Source organism: Anopheles gambiae, chromosome 3 (genome assembly GCF_943734735.2).
Source record: "Anopheles gambiae chromosome 3, idAnoGambNW_F1_1, whole genome shotgun sequence".
In the NCBI taxonomy this organism is placed as follows: Eukaryota; Metazoa; Arthropoda; class Insecta; order Diptera; family Culicidae; genus Anopheles; species Anopheles gambiae.
The window spans coordinates 90,155,011-90,182,711 of record NC_064602.1 but is presented as its reverse complement, the minus strand read 5'-3'; the positions used below and the strand labels follow the sequence as shown (position 1 = coordinate 90,182,711).

Sequence of the window (27,701 nt, the reverse complement as noted above, 5' to 3'; positions counted from 1 at the left end):
AAGTGAATAAAATGGAAAGGAAATAAAAAGATGGAAATTCAAAACTGTTGAAAATGTAAAATAAATAGGAAAACGAGACTAAATAAGTGGATCAATGGATATTCGATTAAATACTAAAAAACGGTCTTAATCTTTTTTTTAAATTCCTGATAGAAAAGTCATGTACAATTAAAAAAAAACACACCTTACACTAAGCTTATTTTCAAATTGTAACAAGTTTCAACCAACCCATGAGCTCAAGGTTCACTGTTTACTAACAGCAGGCACCCCATCTCCCCGATTGCTATAATCTCCGCCCCGCCAAGGCCACAGCCAACAAGCCCCGAGGAGGACAAATCAAACACGCTGGGGCTTTCGGGGCATAAATCTTTCCATTCATTATCGAGGTACGTTGCAGCTGTATTGCATCCCGGACGCCGTGACGAGCAGTGTCCTTGGGCTTCTGAAGTTAATTCTTTTTCCCGGATGGAAAGACGATCGTCCCCTTACGATTGGAGTACGGTTACGCGCGTGCCATAAATCATACCGGACGACCGCCGGTCGGTTGCATTTGTTCAAACTAATCTTTCTGATTGGAGGAAGTTATCGCGATCTCCGATCGATAGAGAGAGATAGAGAGGAATGGAGAGGGATAAAGAAGGCTTCGATCTTCGACGGAACATGTTCTTGGCGTTGATTGAGCAAGTCGCTATTGGTGAAGAAGATTGTACCATGAGAGCTTAGAATTCAAACGTTGATGAGGCAGGAATATCGCTACACCAAAAAAAAGGTAATTTATTCTGTAGATTCAACAACCACATCCAATCAAACCTATCTGTCAATGCGCAATTACTTACCGAGTGCGTTACCTATCTATTGCACCGAATCTTCGTCCGCCCGGACAGGACGGATCAGTGCCTTCACATTGCAGGTACGTGTGTCGTGATCAGCAGCAAACAATCAATCAATTAAACTCGCAACAATTTGCCACACTGGCTCCGTAAGGGGGGGCCCCGGCTCGACGCCATGCAAGGAACCACTCAGGGTGGCCTATTTAACTTAAAAAGGCACGTTGATTTTGTGATTCGATCGAACCCACCCGCCAATTATGCAAGGGCGAGGGCGAGACACACATCGTGGGAAGGTACCGGCTACCCAGGAAACGAATGTACCGAACCGAGCAGAGTAATCTCTCCTTCTGCGCAACGGTAGGTGCAAAACGGCCAGGACCCTTGACGCTCCGTACGCAACGTACCAAACCGGCGAAGGTCACGACCGCCAACGAAAATCGTGCCCATATGGTGACTTCGGAAATACTGGTACTGTGGCGATTAATTTGTTCTAAATTGAAAACATATTATGTCACGGCAAATGATTCGGGTGTGTGCGTGCGTGTGTGTGTGCATGTAGTAGCAGCGGTATTGATCTTTGATTAATGATTCGGTGAGCGAACGCGCGTACCGTTCAGTACGCTGCGGCAACGCAATCCCGAGTCCTTGAGGTATGGAGACTCGAGCGATCTAGCGACGACGGCGAGAGTACGAACCGCACCACCGTCGCTGACACGCTGGCATTGGGCAAGGTTTTGCCCCGGTCCTTACCTATCTTATCCACTGAACTGTGACTGGTGATTCCGCATGAACCGTATCGATGGATTCCACCCCGGGCAGCTTGTAGAAAAAAGGCGGGCGCAGCTGCCATACCTTCCATAAACTTGAACTTCAGAACACGCTCGTCCCCCACAATGGAACACAAATTTTACCCCCAAAACCTTGGCGGAAACGATTAGCTGTCCGTTCCGAGCCAGAGGCACAGCCCGAAACGACACCACGTAAACCAAGGAAAGGGACACAAAGTATGTGTTTGAGAGTGTTAATAGGATGCCATGATGCTGCGTGTTGTCCTGGAGGCGGCACGAGTCCACAACAAGTGGACGGCGCACGACGGGTTTGATGACATGGACATAGGAATCGAGAATTCGTTTCGCGTACCATTTGACCGGATAAGGTTGGAGTGGGGTCTTTTTTTCTGTTGGTTTGTTCGTTGTCATTCTCACCTTTTTTTGCACTTGTTTTGCCGGTGAGAGGGGAAAACCTTGACAGTGACAGAGACTTTTGTGGGTTCCCTATTTCGTTGCAAGATCATTGCTGCTTGGGACTGCTTGAAGGACCGCAGAGCGGGCGAAGGATGCAAGTTTGTCCGATGTAATCCTTTTTCGGACCTCGGCGGTCATGATCGTGCGTGACCCTCTTTTGTGTGGTGTGGATTTGCTGAAGTTTTGGGGTTTTGGAACAATGTTCAATATTTGCAGATGGCGTGCAAAATTTCTGAGCAATTTAATTATGGACAAGGTTGCTATGTGCACACACACACAACCACTCCCCGGGAATGTCTCGATTGCCTGTGTTTGGCTCACTAGATCGACTGGCCGACCGACTTCCTGTAGGCTCTCGGGGGCAACTCTCCACTGCAACTGCTCACACAACCACATCAAATCACAGTAACCTTTGCGTGACGGCGGAATTGTTCCTTCTCGTCTTCGAAATGTCATCCGACAGTTTAGTTCGTCCCGGTCTGACGACGCCCTTTACCGGCAGCCTGCCCGAGATCAAGCTGCGCCTGCGCAAGAAAGTGCCGAAGCTGACCGCGAACGATGTCCGGCGGGCCCGCATTCCGTACTACGAAGCGATCGCCAGCGAGCTGTACGAGGCCGGGTACGTGCATGCCGCCTTCCTGCTGCTGCATCTGATCGAGTACGAGGACGGGTACGTTGGGCGGACGTCTTACGCGGCGGTCGAGAGCCGTCGGCTACGAAACGATGAACAGCTGCTCAACTATTTGGGCGATGCGCTGGCGGCGGCAGAGGGCTGGAAGACCCGGCAGCAGTACGAGCGGGAGGTGGCCGAGCTGCTCGCCATTGCGCGCCATTTCGGACCGGATCCGGAGAAGCGATGGCTGGTGGGGCAATTTTTTCGCATCGCACTCGATCGCTGTGCGGATTGTAGCCCGCGGGAGCGTGTCAGGGCGCAATCGATGGTTAGATATTACTATGGGAAGTTTTTAATCGACCAGAGACAGCACCTGGAAGCGATGAAGCTGTTGGAGCAGGCGGATGGCGATCTGGAACACGCTTGTCCGGGAGTCCGGGACGGTTGGAGCACGCTGGAGGAGGATGGCGAACCGCTGTCGATCGCCATTAACACGTTGCTGTTTGTGAGTAATCGCAGCCTGGCGGAGGAGATGGCGAACTCGCCCACGTGGATGGTGGAGCAGTACGTAAGGGACGCTCACAAGGCAGCTCTGAAAAGTCAGTACAAAGTTATAAGAACATTTGAAGATGTAATGAGGGAATCGTTTCTCTAAAATGTGTCTGTCCTTTTGCAGCTCGGAAAGCATCCATCATGGCCCAGTCCTACCAAGCGTACGGTGAGTTCCTGTGCGCAAAAGGATGCCTCGAGGAGTCGCTGGAGATGTACAGGAACGCACTGCAGCAGGCAGAGCTGGACGGTGAGCTGCCAGATTTGGCCGTCTCCGTCGCTCTAGCGCAGGCAAAATCGTACCATCTGTAAGTAGACACACTCTTCTAGTATTCCTCTACCACACTTCACAGCGTCATCTTATCACACCCAGACTCGGTCAAACGGTAAAGCGTGAAGCAATGCTGGCCCGTGTCGATCGTATGACAAAGCCCACCAAGAACTCGCTAAGCCGTGGCCATTATCTTCTCACTGCCGCGACCCTGCAGCAGCAAGACGCCAAGGAAGATCCGCTCAAAATGACCGCACTGCTGCAGAGCCTCCAGCAGGCGGCATCGGTGTTCGAGCAGTTTCGCCAGCGTGACAAATCACTCGAGGCACGCTGTCTCGAGGGACTGCTGCGCGCGGAACCGCTGTTTACAGAGTATGCCACGCTGGTCCCGGCCGCCATTAGCACTTCCGATGAGGCACTTTACCGCGTGATTGATCAGGTCGGCTTCTGAGACGGATTTTGGGGAACCTCGGGGGTGACTTCCCACTGCTATTAAAGAGAGGTTTAGGCGGTTGTTTCCATTCGAGAACTGCTTCTTTTATGATCCAGAAGGGGAATGGTGTGGTGTGTAGTAAAATTCCCGTCCACGGCAATTAATTAATCAAACAAGATCAACACCTGGTCTAGGTGTGGGGAGCGTTTTTGCGCCGTTTTCGACAGCCACGTTTGGTGAAATGTAGAAATGGTACGGGTTTTAGAGTGTTTTTTCTCTCTTTCGTCGCTTTCGATCGCTCTTTTCTGCAGGTTCATTCGCCCACACGGGGTCGTCGCATGCCTTTCTGCTTCCCTTTACCATTCCAACGTCCCCTTATGGCCTATCGATAGCATCAAAATGCTTTAAAAATTGCGGGGGTCATCGATCGGGTGGTTCTCGTTTTTCGTTTGCTGCCCTGTAGATGAAGATCGTATCAATCCGAAGGCACTCCCTTCGTCGCTCTTTCGCTCTTCTGTCGCAGCTTTTCGGAACAGCCGTAAGTCGCCACTTCGGCTATTGCATCCTTTTTTTTCGCGACGTTGGTGGCATTTCTAAGGTTGTCTTTACTATTCCAATTAGCATCGCTGACCGAGCGATCGGTTTCGGAACGATTCCGCTTTTGCTAATTTGTTTCCCTGCGCGGCACTAACTCCCTCTCTTTTTCGTTACCTCACCTCATCCGCTCTGATGTCTCTGAAGATTATGATGAAGATGACGAAGTTTATGATGATGATCACCGATATGATGGGAAGGATGGGGGCCATCCAGGCGAAAAAGGGAGAAGGGAGTCCAGGAGTTTGGTGATGAATCAATTCGTCGTCGTGTTTCATTCTTCCCTTTCGGGAGTTCTGCGAGAGGTCCAAAAAAGAAGCAATTAGCGAACGGCAAACTAATGTCCACCGTTTGCCGAGGTTTCCTGAGGTTCGTCTTCTGGTGCGCGATCTTGCTCAGTGTCATCAGTGTTTGTTCTTTTCCCGATACACCGCCAACGTAGTAATAATTTTCGACGGTATAATGATACTGGCCGGGGCAAGAATGCCGACCCAATTAGTGTGAACTGCTGGGACGGTTCGCTGCATTATGTCATCTCCGTGACAGACCCTCCAGGGTTGAGATGTCATATTGAGTGCATATTTCTGAAGAACTCCACTGGATTCGCAACCTCACCAAACACACACACACCCTTTCTTGAGCGTAACAGGCAAGGAAACTAGGGGTTTTATATTTGTTTAAGGTTATTTTTGTTCTTCACAGTATGAAAGACTTCATGAAAGGCTCCACGCCCAAACAGAGTGAGTGCTGTTACGTAGTCGTCGTGAGTCGCTGCACTTTAAAATGCACCAGTTTTAAGCGCTGCTGGCTACTGTCACGAAGCCCCGTTCCCGACTGCTTTTCTTGGCGATTGTTCGGTGCGGAGGTTTGTTGCAGAATTGTTGTTTTTTTGTTAGTTGTGCAAATAGTGTGCACAGGATACCACGGGAGTGTGTAGCACAAGTAAACATTGGCGGGATTTGTTATTTTGGGGCGCACTTGGACAAGCGAACATGGAGCAGGCAGATCAAGTGCCAGCGTTGCAGCTTTCGGACACCCTTGGCCACCTTTCCCGAACGGTTGTGTCGTGTTTGCCCAGTAAGCGACGAACCCTTTGCGCACGGTCCCGGGCGCGGAAATGCGATAATGAAAACAATGCAACAAGAGCAATCGAATAAAATGCAATCGTTCGATTTGTGGGGCGTGTGCTGCAGCATGACAGCTGAATAATAGCGCACAACACGTAATCGTTATCGTGCGCATGAAATATAGGAACGATTAATGAAATAGATAAAACGAGCGGCAATAATACCCGACAACAACAAAATGGAAAAAGAGATTGTGAGTTAAATTTTATGTTGCTGAAACGATCAAAGGTTAAGCGGGAGAAAGCAACAAAAGCAACCGCAGCATCTCAGCTGATCCGTATGAAAAATCATTTGCGTTGACCCAAATGCTGCCCGGGGCCGGCAAGAGTGGTCGCAGGAAAGGTATTCCTCGTGCCTAGTGACAATGACGTAGGCAAAAGGCAACTTTAAAGCAGGAGGAAGCAAAAAAAAAAAAAAGATCACACACATACACAAGAGATTTGACCAAAAAACTAAGAAGAAATACCACTGCCGCCCTATCGGCTGGCTGGGAAATATGTCACCGATAGTGTGTGTTGAACTTCGGCAAGAATTGGGAATTGAAAAAAAAAAGCGCGCAGACACACACCACCGACCAATACTAACAGTACAACCGCGACCGTTCGCCGGCCGTCCTCTTGTCCGCACTCTTGTCCCGAACGATCGTGCGGAACCAGATATCGTCCGTGGTATTATTTGGTTTTGTTTGCTCGTTTCGCCCTCCCAAAACATCTCGTAAAGTAGAAAAAAAAGAAGAGGAATAGGAAGAAGCAGCAGGAAAAAACTTCTCCCTGCTTCTCCCCAGGCACCGAAGCAGCGGAGAGTTGAAGCGAATCTTATGCAAATTTATTCTAATAATCATCACACAAGCTCCACATCACGCCCCGGCGATGTGGCGAGGGAAGCTAAACGGAACGTTGAGGGTAGGCTGGGCAAGAAATGGATACCTTACACCGGTTTGTTTTCAGCACTCTGTTTCTCTCTCCTTATACCTCTATCTCTCTCTCTCTCTCAGACTCTGTGCAGTATGTTAAATTTATATTTAAAAAAAAGTTCGCAAGTGTTTGGTAAATTTTAGAATAAATTGCACCAAAGCTCCCAGTACGCACGTACGTCTTCTGGTCAGATTTGTTTCCTGCAGTTTGACAGCTTCTTATCAGCTGGTGGTACGTACTTGATTGGTTCCGGGGATTTCAGCATCTGTTTTTGGGATAGCCGGAGCAAGGTTTGTCGATGAGAGATTGTCTGTGTGGTAGAAAAATATGTTTTCCGTTTGCTAACAGGCAGGTGAAGAAAGCAATAAACAAGTAAAGATTAAACGCCAGTACAATGCATTTGGGTGTTTAAGATTGAAGGGATTATGGGCGTTTTTTTCTGTGTGGCGTTGGAAACCGATTTGTTTTTTTTTGCAATCAGGATCGCCAAAAATGTGTTTTGCCATCAGGTGATCGGGATTATGGATTTCGTCAGGGGTGAAACACTTTATGTGAGATCTAAACATGAGAGCAATGAAATAATTCATTTAAATGATCTTATACAAATATACCGATGCCGTTAAAATCATTGTGTTGTCAATAGATGGACATTGATTAAAATTGATCACAGGAAGGCAAAAACAAAGAAATGATTAGGCAGGATAGATACCCAATTTGAAGCACTTGAGATACACCTGTTTCCAGCTACGTTCGAATCGCAAACCGCCTGCTTCGAATCGCTTGCCACTACGATCGAATGCGTGCATCTACAGTTGAATTGCGTGCCAGTACGGTTGAATCGCGTTCCACTATGGTCGAATCATATGCCACTACGATCGAATCGTGTGCCGCTACCATTGGATTTCTGAAAGCAAGAGCATAGTAGACTGTTTGTTTACGTTTGAAAGCTGTTTCTTTCTTCGCCGACGGCATTTCGTTTGTAAAATACTAATAAATGGGAAATATTCTCTGATTATAGGCAAACCCCACGAATATTGGTAGAAACCATGAATCCACCAAGAAACCACCATCAACAACGAACACCGAATATTAGTTGAAAACAAGGATTTTACCATCAACAAGGGACCAAGATATTCGTTGATAACAAGGATTTTACGTGTAATCAGTGAATAATTACCTTTGATTAGAATTTTACAAACGAATTGCCTTTGGCGAAGAAAGAAGCAGCTTTCAAACGCAAACAAACAGTTTGCTAAGCCCTACCTTTTAGAAATCCAATGATAGCGGCACACGATTCGATCGTAGTGGCACACGATTCGACCGTAGTGGAACGCGATTCAACCATGGTTGCACGCATTCGATCGTAGTGGCATGCGACTCGAAGCAGGCGGTTTGCGATTCGATGCAAATGGCACGAGATTCGAACGTAGCTGGAAACAGGTGTAATAGATGCCCAACCTTTGGAGATTACTAGGGTTATAGTGAAGAAAGTGTCTTTGGACCACAGGATCGGCTTCTATCTCCTTTTATCTGATTGCCTATTGATTCATTGTTTTGCTCAAAACAGAATAAAACGTCTTGCATATGAGAGGCTCAGTCAGTATTAGAATGCAACCCTTAATTTTTGCTTGGTCGAACTACTTGATGATTGTACTGTGGAGTCGGCAATGGGACTACAATTTAAACAATTCACCCAATGATATCAAGATGGTCTGTGAAAAGATTGATCGCAGTTCAGCTCTATTTGGAATCCTACCAAGTAAATCAATACATTCAAAGCGATTGTGTTGTTTGTACTTGCTGATTATTGTTATGTTTCGGTGATGTTCTGCAGAAAGTGTAGAAAAAGTTTCAAACCTAATGTTTTCTAATGTTTTGTTCGGTGACATAGGAATAGGATCAAAAGAAGAATTCTAGCTTCTGATGTTGGGAATCATAAGGAAATTTATTTAGGATGTTGGGAATTATAAGGAATAATAAGGAGTTTGAAGATTTTTTTAGAACTGTGGGAATTTCTCTACGACTCTCTGTACTGTATTGACTTCAGTAATGGTGCACTAAAAGTTGGGAAAAGGTTTAAAGTTACTACAGAAGAGCCCTCTTAAGTCCTGTCATCTATAAGATCATTGGTTATTATATTGAAGATCCATCCAAGTCAACAATAGGCTTCTCATCTTATAAGTCGAACATCTTCTGATGTAGGCAAACTGAACGGTCTTTCCCGTCTGCATCCAATATTGTTATGATGAATAAAACGATTAAACGAACATCAACAGGTTGCTCACCACTGGCACAGACCAATAATGCTGCTACAATCAGCAGGATGAAAAATATTTTCAATTTCGTTTGAACATGATTCGAAACATTAGCAAAAAAAAAGACCTGGATTTACAAAGAAGCGGATAAGCAAAAGATAAACAAATTTCAATTTCCCGTCTCATTGTGGTGACTCATCGGCGCAGATAATAAACCGCATATTGCCGCTTGAGATCCCTCTTGCAAGAGAAAGAAGGACATCAGTAGGTACCACAAGAAAGGAAAAAAACACCCCAAAGCCTTTGTGGGACATTCATACCAGCCATACGGTCGCCAAATTGTCTCCCGGTGTCAAAATCGGCTTCAATCGCGTCGCTCGCATCGTTGCTTCACCATCGACGGTCGTCCGTCTTTGGGCGGCAATCACCCAACCTGGCACACGGAACATGATAACGACAATCAATCGTCCCGAGCGCGAGGTACAAATTCTAGGAAAACGAACGAACGATTTGGGGATTTTCCGATTGCAGATTGTACCGGGCCCGGTCGTCTGTTGTTTTAATTGATTTTACACGACCGATGGTACCCGCTGGTGTACCGATCTCATCCACTGTCCCTGGGCTGCCCTGGGCGTCCGAATTCGCAGAATCGTTGGCGCGATAGAAGTGAAGGTTCCGGCGTGGGGCGGCCGGTCGGTCGAAGGTGCGCCATGGTGTTGCCCCCCGTGCTGCCGCACCGTCACAGCGCAGCATGATGTCATGCTGGGCCTGCTCGGTCCGGTCCCGGTTCCGATCTTCTTCGTTTGGCATTTCGTTCGAGATGATGTGATTTTGTTGTGTTGTTTTGCTTCACCGCGCTACCCCCTTTTCTTCGCCATGCCAGAACGCAAACTGGACAGAGAAAAGGCTGTGGAGCAACAGGGACGGCCGCCGATCCGAGCGAAAGCTTATGCGAAAGCAATAAAATGTTTATCAGCTTCATTTGCATAATTCTTACCCTCCCCTCTCCCCGCCTCCTTCCCCGTGCTTTGTTTTCTTCGTCTGCAGGCGAGGTTCGTCGCTTAACCGCTCTGTACAAACTCTCCTTTTTCTTTGGCCAGTGCTTGTGGTTCAGCAGCGGCAGCAGCAGCAGCAGGGGCGGCTTTCTCGCTTCTCGTTTGTGCCTGAATTAATATTCTCCCTTTTTGGCAAACGCGTTTAGCCAGTGCGCGCCGATCGCGATCTGTGCTGGAAATCGGATCGAGACACTGTCACCGGTCATGTTGTTGCAAACGTGTGTGAGTGTGCCTCACTTGTCCAAAAACACCCAAAATTGAATGCTTTTTTCTCTCGCTTGTGATGAGAAAAGTGCTACTAAAATCGTTCAAGTTAGTGGTGGATTATGATAGAAACGATCTCCCCTCGGTCGGGCTTAGACGCTTCGGTGGGCTTAGGATCGTTATCCACGAGTCGGGAGTATGCAATTATGATAAACATTCACCGAGCTACCCGTAAATTGAAGGTAAAACATCGATCTTTAGTCGTTTGTTAAACGTTTCCCGCTTTCGGGCGAGGAAAGAAATGCTAACAAGTATGATCGCGATGATGCTGTGGCTTTGGATGGAAGCAAACAGATTCGCACACATGACGGCGGCTGCTCCTGTTGCTGTCACTAACTGTAACTACCCCGTCACGGGATAATCCTAATGTTATGTGCCGTTTCGGGAAGCTTACCGGTACCTGGCTTCCCCAAAGTGGTAGCAACGTACACACGCAGTCGTTCGAGATACTGGCGCATGCAAAAGTCTGGATCTGTGTCCCCCTCATCACATGCTGCGTTCGAGGGAGGGGTTTTAAAAGGTTTCTGTTGTTAGCTAATACGATCGGTGTGCTTGTTTGTGTTGTGGACGGAAGTAACCGCTTATCGGTTGGCGCAGGTTGATGAACCTGCCCGTTCTGCACCGTAAAAGTAGGCGAAATGTGGCTTACGCCTAATCGTGTGACGCGTTGCAACCGTTAAAGGCCTTCACCTTTTTTTATTCTTCTTCTCATAGTTTGGAATGATTGAAATGCACCCGGAAGTTTGATGCGGTTTTTTGATTTCTTTTCGTCGCATCGCATTTGAATGGATTAAAACTGATTCGTCATTTCGGATTTGTATGAATTAAAATATAATTTTCTCCCGCCAAAATTCGGAATCGGGCACGAGCGCGAGCCAGAAAGCGATAAAACGTTTTAATAGGGGGTGATTAAAAAGTTTAATTAGTTTTTGGTGTATTGAAATTCTTCACAGCGGCCATTGCAATTCCACCCAGAAGGCCACTCGAAGATAGCAGAACTATAAAACAACCATTTCATTACAGCGTTCTTATCGGTTTGCTCTTTTATCGCTGGTCAAAACATGATTTCTTTTCCCTCTCTCATTCCTGCTCTAATATTCAACCCAAAAAGGCAGAAACGTCGCTCGGTGGCATTATTGCAATGGCCCCCAAAATCCCTCTCTTTATGTCGTGTGCCAGCAAATCCGTGCAAATGATCCGCTTTGATGTGCGGTGAAGAAAATCGTGACAAACGCGCAGAAGAAAAAAACACTTCCAATTTGATGTACAAATAACGATCTCGTTATGTAAGAGGTGTAATACGCCGAGTGGCTAGGGGCTTTTTTCGGTTTCTTTTCATTTCTTGCCACCGTTTCGCGCGTCCATCCGTTCCTCTGGTAGAGAGTGTCGCCAGAAAAATGAGAAATTCTTGTGAAAGGTAATGTTGGCCGGTCGGCGCTGTGCGACGCTGATGTACGGTATTTCACCGTTCACGGCAGATTGTTCGGGGGCTCGTTGCTGGCTAATGATGGAACGGCGTGATTTTGCATGATTTGCAAGTGTCGCAAATGGATGGTATGTGGTGGAGTGTTTTTACATAATGATCATGAGATGCGATGGGAAAACGACGATATGGCAGAAGCTTTGGTGGTGATGGGGCTTTTATTACGAGGTTCGATGTGGGTAGAGACCTCTTGAGGGTTTTTGGAGGAACATTTGAACGCAGGATAAGTCACTTTGAATACAGGATGATCCAATCACTCGTTAAATTTTCATTGTTTTTCATGACGCGATATAAGGTAGAACAGCTTATTATCTGACACTCTAATCTAAATCTAATCTAATCTAACTTTATTTAAATTAAAATAAAGTCTAATATAAAGGGCCAAGCTTTTCAAATTCAGAACTATTCAGTCATTTAAAAGGTTATAGTTTCCTTGTACTCTGAGGTTTAAGTCAAAATATATTAGCTTCAACGCCCAATTGAATCAGGAACTGATGACAACCCATTCAGATACCTTATACCAAAACCAAACCCATACCGGTCCTCAATTCGATACAGTGCCCATACCTCATGCCAATTCTGGACTTTATATTGAACCTGTATCGGTCTGGGACCATAACTGAATCCATAGCCGGGGCATACGATCACGAACCCATACTCGTCCTAGAACAGATACTGAATTTCTCCGAATGTTGAAATCAATAATGAGCCCATACTGGTCCTTGAATAGACACTGCATCCATACCAGTGTTTGAAGGAATACTGAACCCATACCAGTCCTGGATTAGATACTGAACCGATCATGAACGAATACCGTTCTTGGAAACGTTCATGATCTCATGCTCGTTCATGGTCCTCGAACCGATACCGAACCCATACCAGTACAAGGACCGATCTCGAAACCATCATGGACTGCTACAAGTCCTGGAAGCGATCATAATCTTATACCGGTCTTGAAACCGATCGTGGAACCGATCATGAACCCATATTGGTCCTAGAACTGATCATAAACTTATACCGGCTCTGGATCTAGGCATAAATATACACCGGTTCTGGATCCTGTAACTGATGTTGAATTCATACCGATTCTGAAAAAGCTCCCGATTTTATTTCGCTCCTGGAACTGTACTTGCTCTGAATCTGGAACGAAATCTGGTGTGGACATATAATTGATACAGCTCCAGTTCCGATCGAGTAACTGGTTCTGCTGGTCGACAATCCATACCTGGCAGTACATGTGCAGCGTAGGTATAAATGTTGGGTAAATCTGATTCAGATTCATAATCTCCAAAGATTCTTAGCGCTGGAATTTCTTATTCTTCTTCTTCTTGGCGTAACAACCTACCTAGTCATGCCAGCCTACATTTTCGACTCTTTTTTGACAAGTACCACGGAGACGAGTAGTTTGTTTTACTATGGGAAGACGGTTCATGCGAGGCTTGAATCCATGGAGATTTATGAATCTTAATGAATTCATGAATCTTATAGATTCTTGATGAATAGATTCTTAATACTTATGAATCTTTGAAGATGAATCCTAAATCTTTAAAGATTCATGAATCCTTGGAGATAATTGAATCTTTAGATATTTTTTAGTTTTCTAGAATCGATTAGGAAATCGAATCACTCATCGCTGAAGATTCATATTGATCAATCTCCATGAATCCTTGAAACCCCACAGTACTAGGAATAGCATAGGAATTTTAGCTCAATTTGTATAGTGATTAAATTACATACTTGACAGCTCTACGAGATCGTTCTAGTCTTAGATTTAATTAACCATGTGTCGTAATAATAATCACATTATTTGAGTTTTTTGTAACGTAAGTGCTACACTACAGAGCTTTGTGTATCTTTAAGTAAATTGGTCCTAGGAATTCTTACTAATGCGTATAATAATGACAAATCATTGGGTGTAATGTTGAAAATATTACCAAACAAATACCAAACAGTACACCTGCAAAACCAGGAACTAATATTTATAGGTCTTATGCGCCACAAAAGTATAAATATGATCCCAAAACGTTGACGCTAAACACTTCCCAGATTAATCTTCCCTCACTGCCGATAATCTATCAAGCAATCCCACCAATAATGCCACCCCACGAAGGATGCGTCGCACTATCGATCTGTGCGGCAAGTCCGATATTTTTAACAAGCTTACCTCACATGATGTGTTTATTTGCTCAGTCGGCGTTGTTTTTGTGTGGTTGCGCGCCCTAATGCTGATTAATTGCTGACGCGCCACATCATTTTGCAAACCCCGCGTGTTTGCCCCATTTGTCAATGGTGCGCTGTTGCCGGTTTGTATTTCTGTGTGTGTGTGTGTGTGTGTGTGTGTGTATGCTTTCCCCTCCACTCTGTCTACGCTCTTCCACAAGCGCATCATTTTATCTGTTTGGGTCGATTAAATATGCTGCTGCGCATCATAGATCAACCCCACCGGTATTGGTGCGTGAAGGAATCGCGCACGGGCTGCACAAACAAAAGCGGCTCTAAGCGACGAACCCGAACCCCCAGGTCCATGTGTTTTGTGTTTTGTGCTCTCACATATGCCCGCGCACACCGGTATGATATATTTTCTGCTAATTCTCATCGATCAGCGCTTTCCGCTAATGGGCCGATAAACGTCGCCGGTGGTATTGTGTTGGCTAGGCGCCGGTGTTCTCTGAAACACGCGGCGCGGGCAGCGATTCGCTGCTGCCCCTTGGCCGGCAATGGTATATTCTGCTCGCGAAGGATGATGACGATTGACTTATGGTTCATCCGGCAGTTCAGGGTGCTGGTTTTCGTTTTCGCTGGTAATTTAGCGTCCGGACCAGCCCGCCAGGGGTACTTCCGTTGGCATTACCGGCCTGGTGGTCTCCGAGGGGGTGAGCGTTCAGCAAAATGCCGGGCGGGCTCTCGAGACCTGCCCGCCCAACGACCTTCATTAATAAAAAGCTGATAAATCTGTTCGCTATGATAAGCGCAAATTAATCATAACGCTTTTTTTCCTGCTCCTAAACCGCGCGCGCTTGTTTGTGTGAGTGTGGGTCCATTAGGGGCTGAGCTGCTATCAAGGATGGCGAGGGGTTCCGTGCGGTGCATCATGTTCTTGAGAAGTCAATTCCATGCATAGCCCCGTAGGTCCGCCGGTGTGTAACGTGTGTGGTGCTGCCCAGGGTAAGGTTAGAAAAATAGCGGCACAACGACGATAAGATAAGCGTTCTATCGACAGCACTCGATCGACACGTCGATCAGCCCTGCGGCTCCACGATGCACCTGCAAAAGGGTGGTGGGGTAAGGGGTGCGTATTTGCGTAATGATGTGCAAATGCCTCACACCGACCTGGCACTCGGGAAGAGGGGGCACATGGTATGGTGATGTTTTGGTGCAGGCAAACGCGCACTTTGCTTCCTGGCTTTTGTTGAAACAAATCTATCTTGTTTGCAACCCGTGCGTAGGCTACGGGTTCCGGGGGGTGCCCCCGTGGGTGGACGTGGCTAAACTACATGCCTGTCGGTGGCAAGATAAATCGATCCGATAGCAGCTACACATCTCTATCGGTGTCTAGGTGAAAAGAGAACAAGTCAATCGGCTTTCGTTGCAAAATTAACAAAGGTGTTTACTGGTGGGACTACTTGAGTTTAATTATTCTGTAAGAGCTTCTGATTAAATTTAATGTTCATTTGATAGAGGAAGAAATTCCTAACAAAGTATTATAAAAATGTAAATAAATGTTACGGTAACCTGTATTTTTTTTTTCAATTAATAGTAGTTACTGTCCATTAATTGATTACTTGAATACGCCATTATGCATTTGTCGGAGTTTCTCAGCAAAATATTGGGTAAAAAAACCGTAAAAATTAAAGCGCTAATTAATAACTAACCTCCGAAAATTTGAGACTTGAAGCATCGAAAGGACTGCAGAGGATGCTAAAACACTTTGTTGATCTGAGTCTTTCTTATCAAAAGGTTTTACGAGCTTTTCTTTAAAAGAGGATACGAGATCAGTATTCAATAAAAATTGAGCTTTCGTACTGCTTCGAATTGCGGACACTTAAGGCATTTTTGGCATTTAATATTTTCGTATTAATTAAACTTTCATCGGTCAAACCTTTGCATCGCTCAGTTTACTTAAGCAAACCTTATACATTTAAGGTTTTTTTTTCAATAATTGTTCTAGAAACATTGCCAAAAATCATATAATTACAATAATATTTTGATTAATTTTCCTGACAGATTCGAGTTAAAGTTACGGAAGTTTTGATTCGAATTCCGGATAGCCTTAAAATTTCGTCTATAATCTTCACATTCACATAGACACTAAACTTTTTTAGTCACTAACCTCTTTTAAGTTCCGAAGACCCAATTCCGAGTGTTAGTGTCCTCCTAGATCGACAGAACGAAGGCCACAAAAACAATACGGTTTGAGTATATTTCTTAGCTTGTAATAGTAGGTGCTTAAAACCGGAGAACTGCTATGCGAATAGACAGTCTTTCCCGTAAGACCATCGATGCATCTGTCACATACATCTTCAAATGTCGTTGTTTTCTTGCTCTTAGCCCTGTCAATTAACATTTTTATGCAATTAATCACAATTTACTTTGGCTGTCCGGAATTTACAACAAGATGAAAAATGTGGCATCGAATTTCGGACGTGTTTTAATTAAATTAAGAGCTGAATATGTTATATCAACACTGTCGTTGTCACGTTGATAACTACCTACTTCTACAATGATTTTCGATTTACTTCAATGCATCTGAACAAGATTTATAGAAATTATGGAAACAAAATTGCTAAGAATGTCTCTGGTGGTGAACTGATCGATAGAAAATATTTATTTACTGTGGCATTAGGGCGTACAAGGGGTCAGACACATTTTTAATTCATTCTTATACATCATGACAATTATGTTAAATTAAAAAGCGGTATTACCAGGGACTTGATATGAATTTGAATCAGAACGAAATTTGTGATTTTGTAGAAGAAAAACTGCTAGAAATTGATCTAAAATTTTGTTTTTCAGAAAGGATACGTTTTTATGAGCAAAAGAGAAAGCAAAATAATTACAATTGCTCTTCTAAAATATTCCAAAAAGCTGGTGAGTTTACATAAGTATAACCCTAAAGTGCTCTGAAGTTCGAATTTTACCAGTAATTATATATTTTCTTTATTATTCACAACAATCAATAAGACTATTACCATCACTACTGATCGACAAATCCGTATTAACAATTTTAGTCCCACCATTCCATATGGCGAAGGGAAATTAATGAGCGTCAGCCATAATCAGGAAACAAGCTGCCTCATTTGCAATGATTTATGAATCCGTTCTTTGTCACCCGGACTTATGCAACGCGGGAGGGGAAAGTTCACCTCAACTGTGCAGCCGTGTGCCGTGTTTGTACGGTTTTGTTTCTATCGGTTGCGCCTTGGCACCCCGAATGCACCCTCCTGCGCACGCATGCGAAGGTGACGAACGTCATTTTGCGGTTGCCTGGCGCCGTAAAGAAAGCGCAATCGTATCGAACTCCCGCGGGAGCCCTTATTTCCCCCGCGTTTGCATGCATGCACCGCTCGCTGTAATGCCATTAGAGCATCGCTTGTTTTCAGAATTGGCTTTTCCCGCGCGCATGCTCGCGGGACGCTCGCTCCGGCGTGCGATCAATCATTTATCATGGCGTGGTTATGCTGCGATCGATATTTTACTCACCCGTCACAGCGGCACACGGAGCGGCAAAAGGGTTCACAAACGACCCGCAGGAGCCGTGCGTCGTGCATGAATGGTTGTAATAGATTTTCGGTTTAATCATTTTCCACATACAGCCACCGCCCTTCAAGGGACGGTAAAAGTAGCGGCAGCACGGGCAAGAAGGCCACCCAGCCAGTGTGCTTCGGGTATGCATTCCGCCCCAAGTGTGCGTTTTGGTTTTTGGGAGGGAAAACGCAGTGCCAACGAAACTGCGAAACCCGCTGCGAGATCCCGGTTGACAAGTTGGTCGGCCCAGGCTGCCCCGTCTTGCACAAGAGCTGATTAGTATCTCGCTCTCTTTCTCCTTTTCGAGGCCGGCCATCTCACTTATCATGTCGATATTTACTCCAAACTGTCGATATGGAATGTGGCGTGTGATTTTCGTTACCCGCCCGAAAAGGGTGTTTCTCAAGCTAGCTGAGAGCGAGGGTGATCTGTCGTAATTAATGGTGCGTTTCGTTCAATTGACATGTCCCATTCGTCGGTTCGTTGGCAGCTAAATGCGTCATCTAGGGGGTTGAAATTGCGTCAGCCGGGTGGATGCAGGGCAGTAATTTGGGAGCAAGAATGCGTAGCGACGAACCGGTGCTAATGGCAAGAATTTGTAGCTCGTTTGCTCGAAAGGCGGGGTGTAATTTGGGGCCTTAGAATTTCGGCTGACGTGCAGGTGTGCAAAAAAACGCCAAATTTTGTCTCTGCGTGCAATGCGGTCTATAATTTTGTCATTGACTGGTACGGTTGCTAGTATTGTATTGAACAAGCAGCCGTTTGTTTAACCTTAACCAGCTATTTTAAAACGAATTTTAAATAATGGGAATTATTAACGCCAATCGATCCCACTATTGCACGGATCGCTCAGGACCTTACGAGATCAGCATTACTTCCTCACCTTAATATGACATTTCTCCGCACCCAACCCGGCAGTGATTGATTTCTGCCGTAACTCATACCGGCGATCGGAGCGCGGTCGTGATCATTTTAATGGTCCATTTACGAGTGCTTACCGTTAAATCGCCTTCACGTGGCGCCAGCAGTGGAACGATCGATGGGAGCGAAGAAATTGGATTTCCCCGGGGAATTGAAGGGATGCGTAGGGCCACTTCGTTTCGTTCGCGCCAGTACCACTTGGTGCCGTCGGTTGGCAGCTTGTGATGCTATTTACTTTCGACCCCGTGACATGTTAGCCTAGGGTTAAAGTGTGTGTGTGTGTGCCGGTGTATTTCTTTCCCAAGAAAGAAAGGGAAATGTGACACGCAGCACATTTATTTCTGCTGGAAACGAGCCGAGGGGTTGAGTTGAATGTTTGGTTGGTTTAAATATCGAATATTACATAATACGATGTGACAGATGAGATAGCTTGCAAGCGGGTTTGACCATTTGACAGAGGTTATGTGCCTTATTTAGAATGACCGCTGTGCCACTTAAATTTTGTGCTACAAAAACATCTATGGAATGGATTTGGAATGGAGGAGCCAGTGGATCGAAAGGTTCAAAGTTGGATTCCAACAGTTGTCTTGTTTATGTATCAAATGTATCTGACACCTGTTGCCTGGCAGGTTCACAAGGAAGAAGGGAGCTCAGAGGCCTATGCAAAGATTGTTTAAATGCAGTTCTAGCGTTTAATGTTGTGCAACTACTGTATAAGATCAATTAATATGTATTTGACTTGTTTGAACTCATGAAAATGCAACCAGTACAGAGATCATTCTATCTCAAAAGCTGCTGCTTAATAATCGTAATAACTAATTTTTGTTTTTTTTTCTTTAGATTTTTCACAAATTATTCTTTCTACCGAATCACTATCATTTCAAATAAAAGGAGATTATAGTGTTATGTCTCAGTCTATATTTTTCTGAATCTGTGTGATTAGTAGTTTTGGGAAGAACGTTTTTCAGGAGTTGGAGTTGGACAGATGGCGTTGGAAGTCATGTCAAGACTCCAAACAAAACCACACGCCAAACTAGTCTGAAAAATATGTAAATATCTAAACAAATGACGATTCGTGACAGACTTTATAAGTTTCGGCATGAATGATTGATTTGTTTTTGCTGAGGTATAGATATTTTATCAAGAAAGGCAAAAAAAAAGCTGTTTGATTCAATATGTTTTAATGTATGTAAAGTAGTATAACTCATTTCAATTTCGAGTCCAAGTAAGTTTTTTAGTTTTTTTCATGTTCATTTTGTTGAAATTAAATTGTTTGGAGCTTTATTTGAATTGATTTTGTACTAATTTAACGGTCAATTATAAATTTTGAAGGTATCGGGATAAGTTATTGACAAATTAATTTAAACTATTACTTCTATGATCAAGTGTAAGATGTTCCAAAGAAAACTGATAAATAAGTTACATGAATAAAGAGTTTTGGTTGCATATTTGTTTCACTCAATACGCGGTCCTGCTGTCTCTGATTACTCTATTCTCTAACGTTTGCAAAGAAAGCAAGTCTAAAGCGTGAACCAAAGCATACCATGCGCAGCACTGATTCAACAGGACAAACAGCGCTCCATGGAAGCTAAAACAAGCTAAAACATTTCATAATTCAATGCAGAAAATAATAATAACAATATCATCACAAACCATTCTTTTCAATACACAGCACAACTGTCACTGTTTTCTTTGTGACCTCGTTGTACACCAATCGGGGACAATCTTTTCTCTTCAATTGGAGTGGCGGTATATTGACATGGGCAACATGGAACAAAAGCTACACCCGTACCAATGTAGTTCCCCGGTTGGTTTCCCCCGGCAAGTTACACCGCCCAGACAGGTCCCACCGGCGAGTCAGTGTGGCTGTCAATCGCAAGTAAACAGTATGCAATCCGAATGCTTGCCACTACCGCGGGTAAGGAGAAAGGCTATCCTGAACCAGAAGGTGATCGAATTTCTTATGTTTTGGTTCGGCGGCTTTTACCCAGAATTTGTATCCCATCTCGCGATCGCCGACGAACGCGCGCGCGTGTGTGTGTGTAGGAGCCGTATTTTAAGATGTATTTATGCATGTTTCAAGATCCCGCGTGTGCGATATTGTATCCTCCACTCGTAGGTGCCTTATGCACATGGCTGAGCAAGTGGAGGCTGTCTGTAGTCTGGAGTTTTGGTATCGTGTCCAGGTGGCAGAGAGCGTGCCAAAGTAAAGATAGGTGAGGGAATTTGGGAAATTCGAAATTAATTGTAAAGTCGTGCGCGGCCCCCGGTGGGATCGAATCCCAGCCAGTGCGCACTAAGTGCGCATAATGAGTTACGTAAGAGGACCCCCGGGGTGGGAGGTATTAGATAATTGTTCCGTAATGGAAGTGGATGTGGGATTTTAGGGGTAAGATAGGGAACATCGAATTGCAGTACAGTGACTCTATAGTAAGAATAATTTGTAAAAATAATTAAAGAAATACGAAAAATTGGTTATTACAATCATTCTGTTTGCAGCTTTCAAGACAGTTATGACCCAAAGATAACTCAAAGCTGGAATAGTCTTGGCGGAAATGTATTCAACTTGCTTCGAATAGAGTTCCTATTTCTACGAAGTGTAGATTTGATGCACGATTAGCGTAAAGGTTAACAAGATCACGGCGGATAAAAACGTCGACTTCTTTGGCAAAAGAAAAAAACAAGTAGAAGAAGCCAACCAGCTCACGAAACATCAACATAATTAAAGCCCAACAATGCTGCAAACATTTGCCCGGAATGGTTTTCATTCAGTAAAGTGCACGATTCGCGCCCGACAAGTGTTGAAACGCGATCTTCATCGCAATGGGATCGCGTGCCGTACACAAAAACACAAACGGGAAGAGCGAAATTCTCCCAACCAGCAGCACCCACGCCAGGTTTGCACCACGAAAGAGCTCTAATTTATTTCGGCGGTTTGTTTTCGGTTCCGTTGGGCTACATACAGACACACAATGGGCTCAACGGATGCAGCAAAAATGCATCTCGATCGTGAGTGCAAACGCCTGCAAACGCAACATTCCCAGCAAAATAACCGTTCGCAACCAGCCAGCACAGGTAAATAAGGAAGGCTCGTGTGTGTGCCTTGATTTGCTGCGCCTTTCTTCGCAACCCGTTTAATGGCAGACGTTTCTCCAACCCAGCCGTTGCTGCGAAACTGCCAGTGGGCAACTTCTGGCAACAAACGCCCAAAACCCACGCCAAAGAACGGCCGCCTCATTGCGCCAAGTGCATCTATTTTATTGTTTGTTTTCGGGGTGCTACAATTAGCTTCTTCTGCAAGCGCTGCGAAGATTACGGATGAGGAAAGGCCGATTCGGTGGGAAGCAAAAAGAACGGTGGGCCTCGTGTCTTATTTGCGTGCGTGAGACGCGCATCGCGTATCGGTTGAAGCGTTCATTCGATTAGGCAAAAGTGATCGCCGGGCTTACACAGTTCGCCGTGGATGGATAATTCTTGCCCGCCGTTTCCTAACGTGCTTAAGACGCGCATGCGCGAGATGAGGAAAATTGTCGCTGTAGAAATGGTTTCGGAATGTTTCAATATCTTCCCCGTCCGCGTGTGTGTCGTTCGTTGGAAGCGTCTTGCAGGAAAATGTTGTAATTATTACTCTCTTTGCGTACGAACCAGCTGGGCTACCTGGGGGAAATGGACAGAGATAATTAAAAATTGCCGCTATTTGTTTTCAATGCCGGCACGATTGAGCACACTACAGCACGGCACGGCTGAGTGCAATAACGAAATTGGCTTTTTATTTAGATTTCCTGCTCAAAAGGCCGGAGACGCAAAGAGCAGCAAACATGACGAACGAGACGAATATCATGCCGCGGTTACGCTAGTGGCACACTGGCGCACGAAAAATTGTGTTAAAATTGCCACCCACTTTCCTGCCCGGTCGGAGGTTTCCTTTCACTAGACGCATTCAAGTCGTTTGATCGTCGTTTGTCACTGTGAGCGATCACAACAGCCCGGTTCCTGGTGTTTTGATGGCACTAGTTAGGCTACAAGCGCGCCACCACGGAGCGCTCGCAAAGTCAGACAGAAGTGAGGCAGAAGAATGAGTGAACGATAATTTACGGATCCGGAAAAAAGATCAGGCTGATCGTTTGCTAGGATATTCGCTTGCATTCAAGTGATCACCCGCCAGGAACGATCGGCGATCGGATTAGCAAGAGTTTGCGATCGAGCAGACACAGAGGGTTTCGTTCGTTGCCGGGGAAATGTAACAATAAAATGGCACATAAATGGAACGCCACTCGTTGGTAGGTCATAAATATTCGCTCCGTAGGCTGGCAGGCTGGCTGAGCAAAAGTGCATTAAAACGTCACCTCATAAATTGGCCCGTTAATGAGACTGTGATTAGATTTTCACCCTCTTTCCTCCGGTGCAGCCTGCAGTTGGCTGACACGACGACGAATGTTGGTACACAGCCACGGGGACAACATGTGTTTTGGGTTATTGTTTGCATTGCGGGTTGGTTTATGGCTGCCAGACAGGGAGAATAGTACAATCAGTCGAATGGTACGGTTGAAATTGACCGTGTGTGTTATGAGAGTTTCGATTGGAAAAAAGCATAAATCGAGCCATGTTTACTGCGGAGCATATAACTCAAATTAATATGAATAATTGGACAGTCAAGCTGCTCGAGTTTGACTTGCTGTTACATTCTGCTCAATGATTTGCTAGCCCTTACTAAAACTGTTTTTGAATGTACTGACTTAAGGCATCAATGTTATGACCTAATAACATTGGTAACATTTTCTTTATCTTTCTGCCTGTTATATTTGAAATTTCCTTCATATTTTTTTGAAATATATTTGATGAAGACAAAGGCAGTGGGAATGAGAAAGAACTGCTTAAACGTTTGATTTCTCATGAACGTCAAAAGCTCTATGACCACATGTCAGAAGATCTTAATATCAATAACTACTTAAATAGTTCTAAACAGATCCAGTAACTAAAGAAATTATCAGCACTTCTGAATAATTAAACAACAGTTACTTCTACTCGTTGTAATATAGATATCTACATTTCTAATAACATGAAACGCTTAAACATCTAGTTTTTTGCTAAACAATTTGTACAGTCATTCCCAACAGTTCAAGGTAGCCTGAAAACACATCGAACGCAACGTATAATGCAGGATTAAACGAAATTGGTACACAACTAATCTCTAAATACGCTGCTAAATGCACTCAATCAGCCTGGTGCCGTGACCAGGATAAGGCGATCTATTTTCCTAAAACCCGCCCGCACTACAAATCTATCCAATAAACGTGAACAGGGCATCACACTGTGATCGGACAAACAAACTGTCGTCCCTAAGCCCACCTCTTGCTGCTGCAGCTGCTAAGCCGCTACTATCAAATCCTACGTTCGGCTTATTACATCACATACACCTCCCCGCCCGCTCCCAGGATACCGGGCGGTACTGTAAGTGTCAACTTGAGCATGGCTCAGGAATGGTACAAAGTGTCAACAGCCATTTGTAACGGAATGAAATGCGATTATTTTCACACCGATTTTAAGAGGAGCAACGCAAGGGGAAGCGAACGGGTGCCAACAGTGCGAATCGTGCGTGTTAAATGCGATCTTTCACCGCAGATAAACTCCGACACCGTCGAGCGTTGACCGATAATCCTTTTCGACGGAGGTTTTCGTGATTGGTTCGTGGCGATTGCGGTTTCGCTGGGTCGTGAAACTGTTGCCAGAACTTGGCACACTTTTGCAACAAGGGAACCGTTGCGGGGAGTCTGTTGGTCAGTAAAAGAAGGGGTTCCAATTCGTGGTAAAGTGGTGCAACTAAGCATAGTGGTTGTGATGCATTGTAGATCAACAGCAGGAGAAGTATAGGGACAGGCTTGACGGTTAGTCACACGTTTTTTTTGCAAGCCAAAGTAGTATGATTAGCAGACGAATAGAGGTAAATTATATAGACAGCTCCAGTATGGCGTGCTAAACAGGGCTTGTCAGCTGACAGGGCTTAACTAATTCCTGCTTTATAATTCACTTTGATATCATTTTTTAAAGTGAATTAATCCTTCTGGTGGTGTGATAATATTTCACTGCTTGACCACTTTCGATACAGAACCAACTTTCACGCGATCGTCTGTGTAGGTGTGTGTATGTGTGTTACATAACTCCATTTCACCCGGGAGCACCCTGTTGATAAGTAGTAGATGTGATTCCTGTATCGTTCGCGTAGGCGGAGGCGCACCAACGGTCGGTGCTAGAAGCCCAGGAAGCGTGTTAAATAATCACTCATTTTAATCCGGCTATCGGCCGCAGCAGTGTGGGCCGCTCGTTGTGATCAAGTTAATTGGTGCGCAGCTGAGACCCCATTTGCTACGAGAAGAGAGATACTGCGGGTGTATAGGGTGTGTGTGTGTGTGTGTGTGTTTCCTTGTAATTCGATTAGTGTGCCTACCCTTTTGGACGGGAATGAAACGCCGACAGAAGCGGAAGTGAAGGAGCGTATCAGATCAGATATTAAGAGCAGCGGTGTAATTGAGCTGGCAATGGGTTTCCCAGTCGCTTTCGTTTTGCTATTTTATATTAAAACATTTGGCGGCTTATTGAAAGGTTAGATCAAGGATACTTTCAATAGCCGAGCGCAAGGTTTTTTCGGGGGCTGCGATTCTATCGGAGATCGGTCGAGCGTGTTGGACGATGCGACGCGCGAACACCTTGGCGAGTTTGATTGACGAGCAGAAAATTAATTTCCATTGATTTGATTATCTCCAGCAAGGTGTATTTCCTCTCAACGCGTCACCTTCGGCTGGAAAGCCGTGTATTGTTCTGTTGAAAAAGTTATTTAAACCCAAAACTCGACCGTCCATACGTTATGGTAGATTTAAGTCGGCCCCAACTCATTTCCCTTCGTGCTTGAATGCACTTTTCGGCCCAGTTTCCCGGTTCCCCAGTTTGCTTGGCTTTAGTTCCTTATGACCCGGCAATGAGATTGTCGATCGTCGTCGTCGTCGTCGCCGTCACGTTGTCCAAACCCGTGGTGCGTTCCTCGAGCACAGAAAGCTCTCACTCTCGGCCGCGTTTTGCCTGGTTAGAAAGGGAAAACGGAATCATGCCAAAGTAAAGTGGCCGGAACGCCGAAGAACGCGACTGGAACGCCGCTGTGGTGGGTGTACAGTGTTTTATCCGTGGGGCTTAAACTCCTGAGGAGCTCCCGGTACACCTTTCCCCCACGCTTACATTTGCGGGTGACGTAATTTATGCGGCTTGGATAATCGGGACAGTTGGGCCGCATGCGCAAAGGAGAGCATAATTTCATTTCGCTTAATGATTCGAATCGATTTTTCTTTCTTTTTCCAGCGGATAGTGTCTTCCAGCGTGTTGACTTGCGGGGAAGGTTTGGGGAAATGTATGTTGATGTCTTTGATGCATACAACGAGCTGCACGAGTGTTTTGATTAAGATTATTGTTGTTTGGCCGGCCGCTTGGATGCATTTATGAATTGGTTGCGCCGTTTGTTGGCGTAACAGATTATGTTGCGATTTAGCTATTTTATTTTCATAACATAAATTAGTTAAAGTTAACATTATGAAAATGATTTTGATATGTGCAATCTGTTGAGATTGTAGAAACATAGCAAAAATAAACTGAACAGAATAATAAACAAATCAAATAAGTTTGCTAGAATAGCAGGAAAAATCTGTCCTTGATTCTGACACTATGATGGCATCAACTTCGGATCTGCTACAGGTTCCAATATCAGAAAACTCTCTAATTGAATGGTTCAGAGATCTAGGTACTTTGAGCTTTTTTGAGTCATCTAATTGCAAAATCCAGAGATTTTGAAATCTTTAACTTTTAATTCAAGGTCCTCAATATCTTTGATTACAGACTCAGAGCGAGTTTCGAATCCAATTCTGCACTTCAAAAGGTTCAGAAATATAATCAATAGGGCGATCCCGTGGTACAGTTGTCTACTCGAGCGACTTAATAACATACCCGTCATGGGTTCAAGCCTACAATGGACCGTCCCCTCGTAGTGAGGATTTAACTATCTGGCTTTGCGTTATAATGGATTAAGTGTTGAAAGCCGGCATGTCCGCGGAGGACGTTATGCCAAATATAAGAAGAGGATATAACCAATATCTGAAATAATAGAAACTGGATAACTTTCACGAACGAATAATGAATTATAATCAATGGCTTTATACAGGTATGTTTAGGACCTATTCTTTAAAATAGTTGGTCTCATATCTAGCGTCAGCTCAATAGAAAGGAAAGGGTTATGAAGTAAATTCAATTTCCTATATTCCAATCCTTAAGGTTAGATTTTCTAGAACAATATCTTGGAGAATTGTAAGAATCGATTTTTCATCATTTATCACTAATGTTAAGAAAATCTTTGATAATCTACAGCAGTTTGAATTTTATGTAATATATTTCTTTCATTACTGTCTTGTACCATTTCCTGCCCATTTTAAGACCTCTCTCATTATGATTTCCATTTTTATCACTGCTCCCGACAATGCATCCCAATCCCTTCGGGGTGCAGAAAACCGTCCACTTTCTGTTTGCAAATTACCCTTTCAACCACAATCTCTGCTTGCATTTAATAAAGAAAAAAGCGGTGCATTCGTCCACCAGCCATCAACTCCAGCGGTTAGGCATTAGCGGCATGGGCACAGCGCCATACGGTCCAGTAACCAGTAACATCAAACCGTTTGGTAGTTTTATGCGGCTAAATAGAGCATAAAGACCGGTACCGGAGCCGCCAGGCTTTTCGTTCCTATTTTACCGTAACTAGAGAAAAAAAACCTCATCGACATCGGGTTTACTTCCTGTTCCTGGCTGTAGCCTCGCGGAGGACGTCTGATATTCGCAGCAAGGTGCAATACGAACCGGACCTAAGAACTGAAGTAGGAAGAATATGGGGAAAAGCAGCAGCAAAAAAAGCAAACACACACACAGAGCTAAAAGCTAAACTAAAAGCATCTAGTTGGTACCATTAAGGTGTAGGAGTTGGACAAATTTCCTTTGTCACGAACCGTGTGCCTGCATTGCAGATATTTGCTCCGTTCCTTTTTTTCCGCCGCATGCGCCGGCGGTCCTAAGCCTGGCTTTGCTATGCGGAAGCGAACGAATCCGGCCACCGATGCGGGTCGCTCCGTGGGGCTCTGCGAGCTTGCAAAAAGGGATTTTATTGGCCGCCAGCTGGTAACGGACAGACACCGAAATAGATTGAGTAGATGGCCTGTTTTGGGGTCAGTCGTTGTAGCAGCAGCAGCAGCAGCCAACAGTGACGGTGGGAACGATAATGGTAATAAATTTCGCACAGCAAGTGAAAGTGAATTTATCAATCCAATTTCTAGCAAAGCCTACAAGGGTGACGATCGCTTTTAGACGCTTCTCGTTTCAA

The 27,701-nt window shown here is 44.8% G+C and overlaps 1 protein-coding gene across 1 annotated transcript; it reads left to right on the top strand.

Annotated features, from left to right (window-relative positions):
- Positions 1 to 2,103: 2,103 nt before the first annotated feature.
- Positions 2,104 to 4,244, top strand: LOC133393343 (uncharacterized). Its single transcript, XM_061657958.1, has 3 exons — positions 2,104 to 3,286; positions 3,364 to 3,544; positions 3,610 to 4,244. Exons 1-3 carry the CDS (start codon positions 2,368 to 2,370, stop codon positions 3,956 to 3,958), a joined length of 1,449 nt encoding a protein of 482 aa, XP_061513942.1. The 5' UTR covers positions 2,104 to 2,367; the 3' UTR covers positions 3,959 to 4,244.
- The last annotated feature ends 23,457 nt before the right edge of the window (positions 4,245 to 27,701 follow it).

Coding starts and splice junctions, on each gene's coding strand:
- LOC133393343 (XM_061657958.1), top strand. CDS start 2,368: ATGTCTCGATTGCCTGTGTTTGGCTCACTAGATCGACTGGCCGACCGA. Junction 3,287..3,363: donor TCACAAGGCAGCTCTGAAAA/GTCAGTACAAAG, acceptor GTCCTTTTGCAG/CTCGGAAAGCATCCATCATG. Junction 3,545..3,609: donor CAGGCAAAATCGTACCATCT/GTAAGTAGACAC, acceptor TATCACACCCAG/ACTCGGTCAAACGGTAAAGC.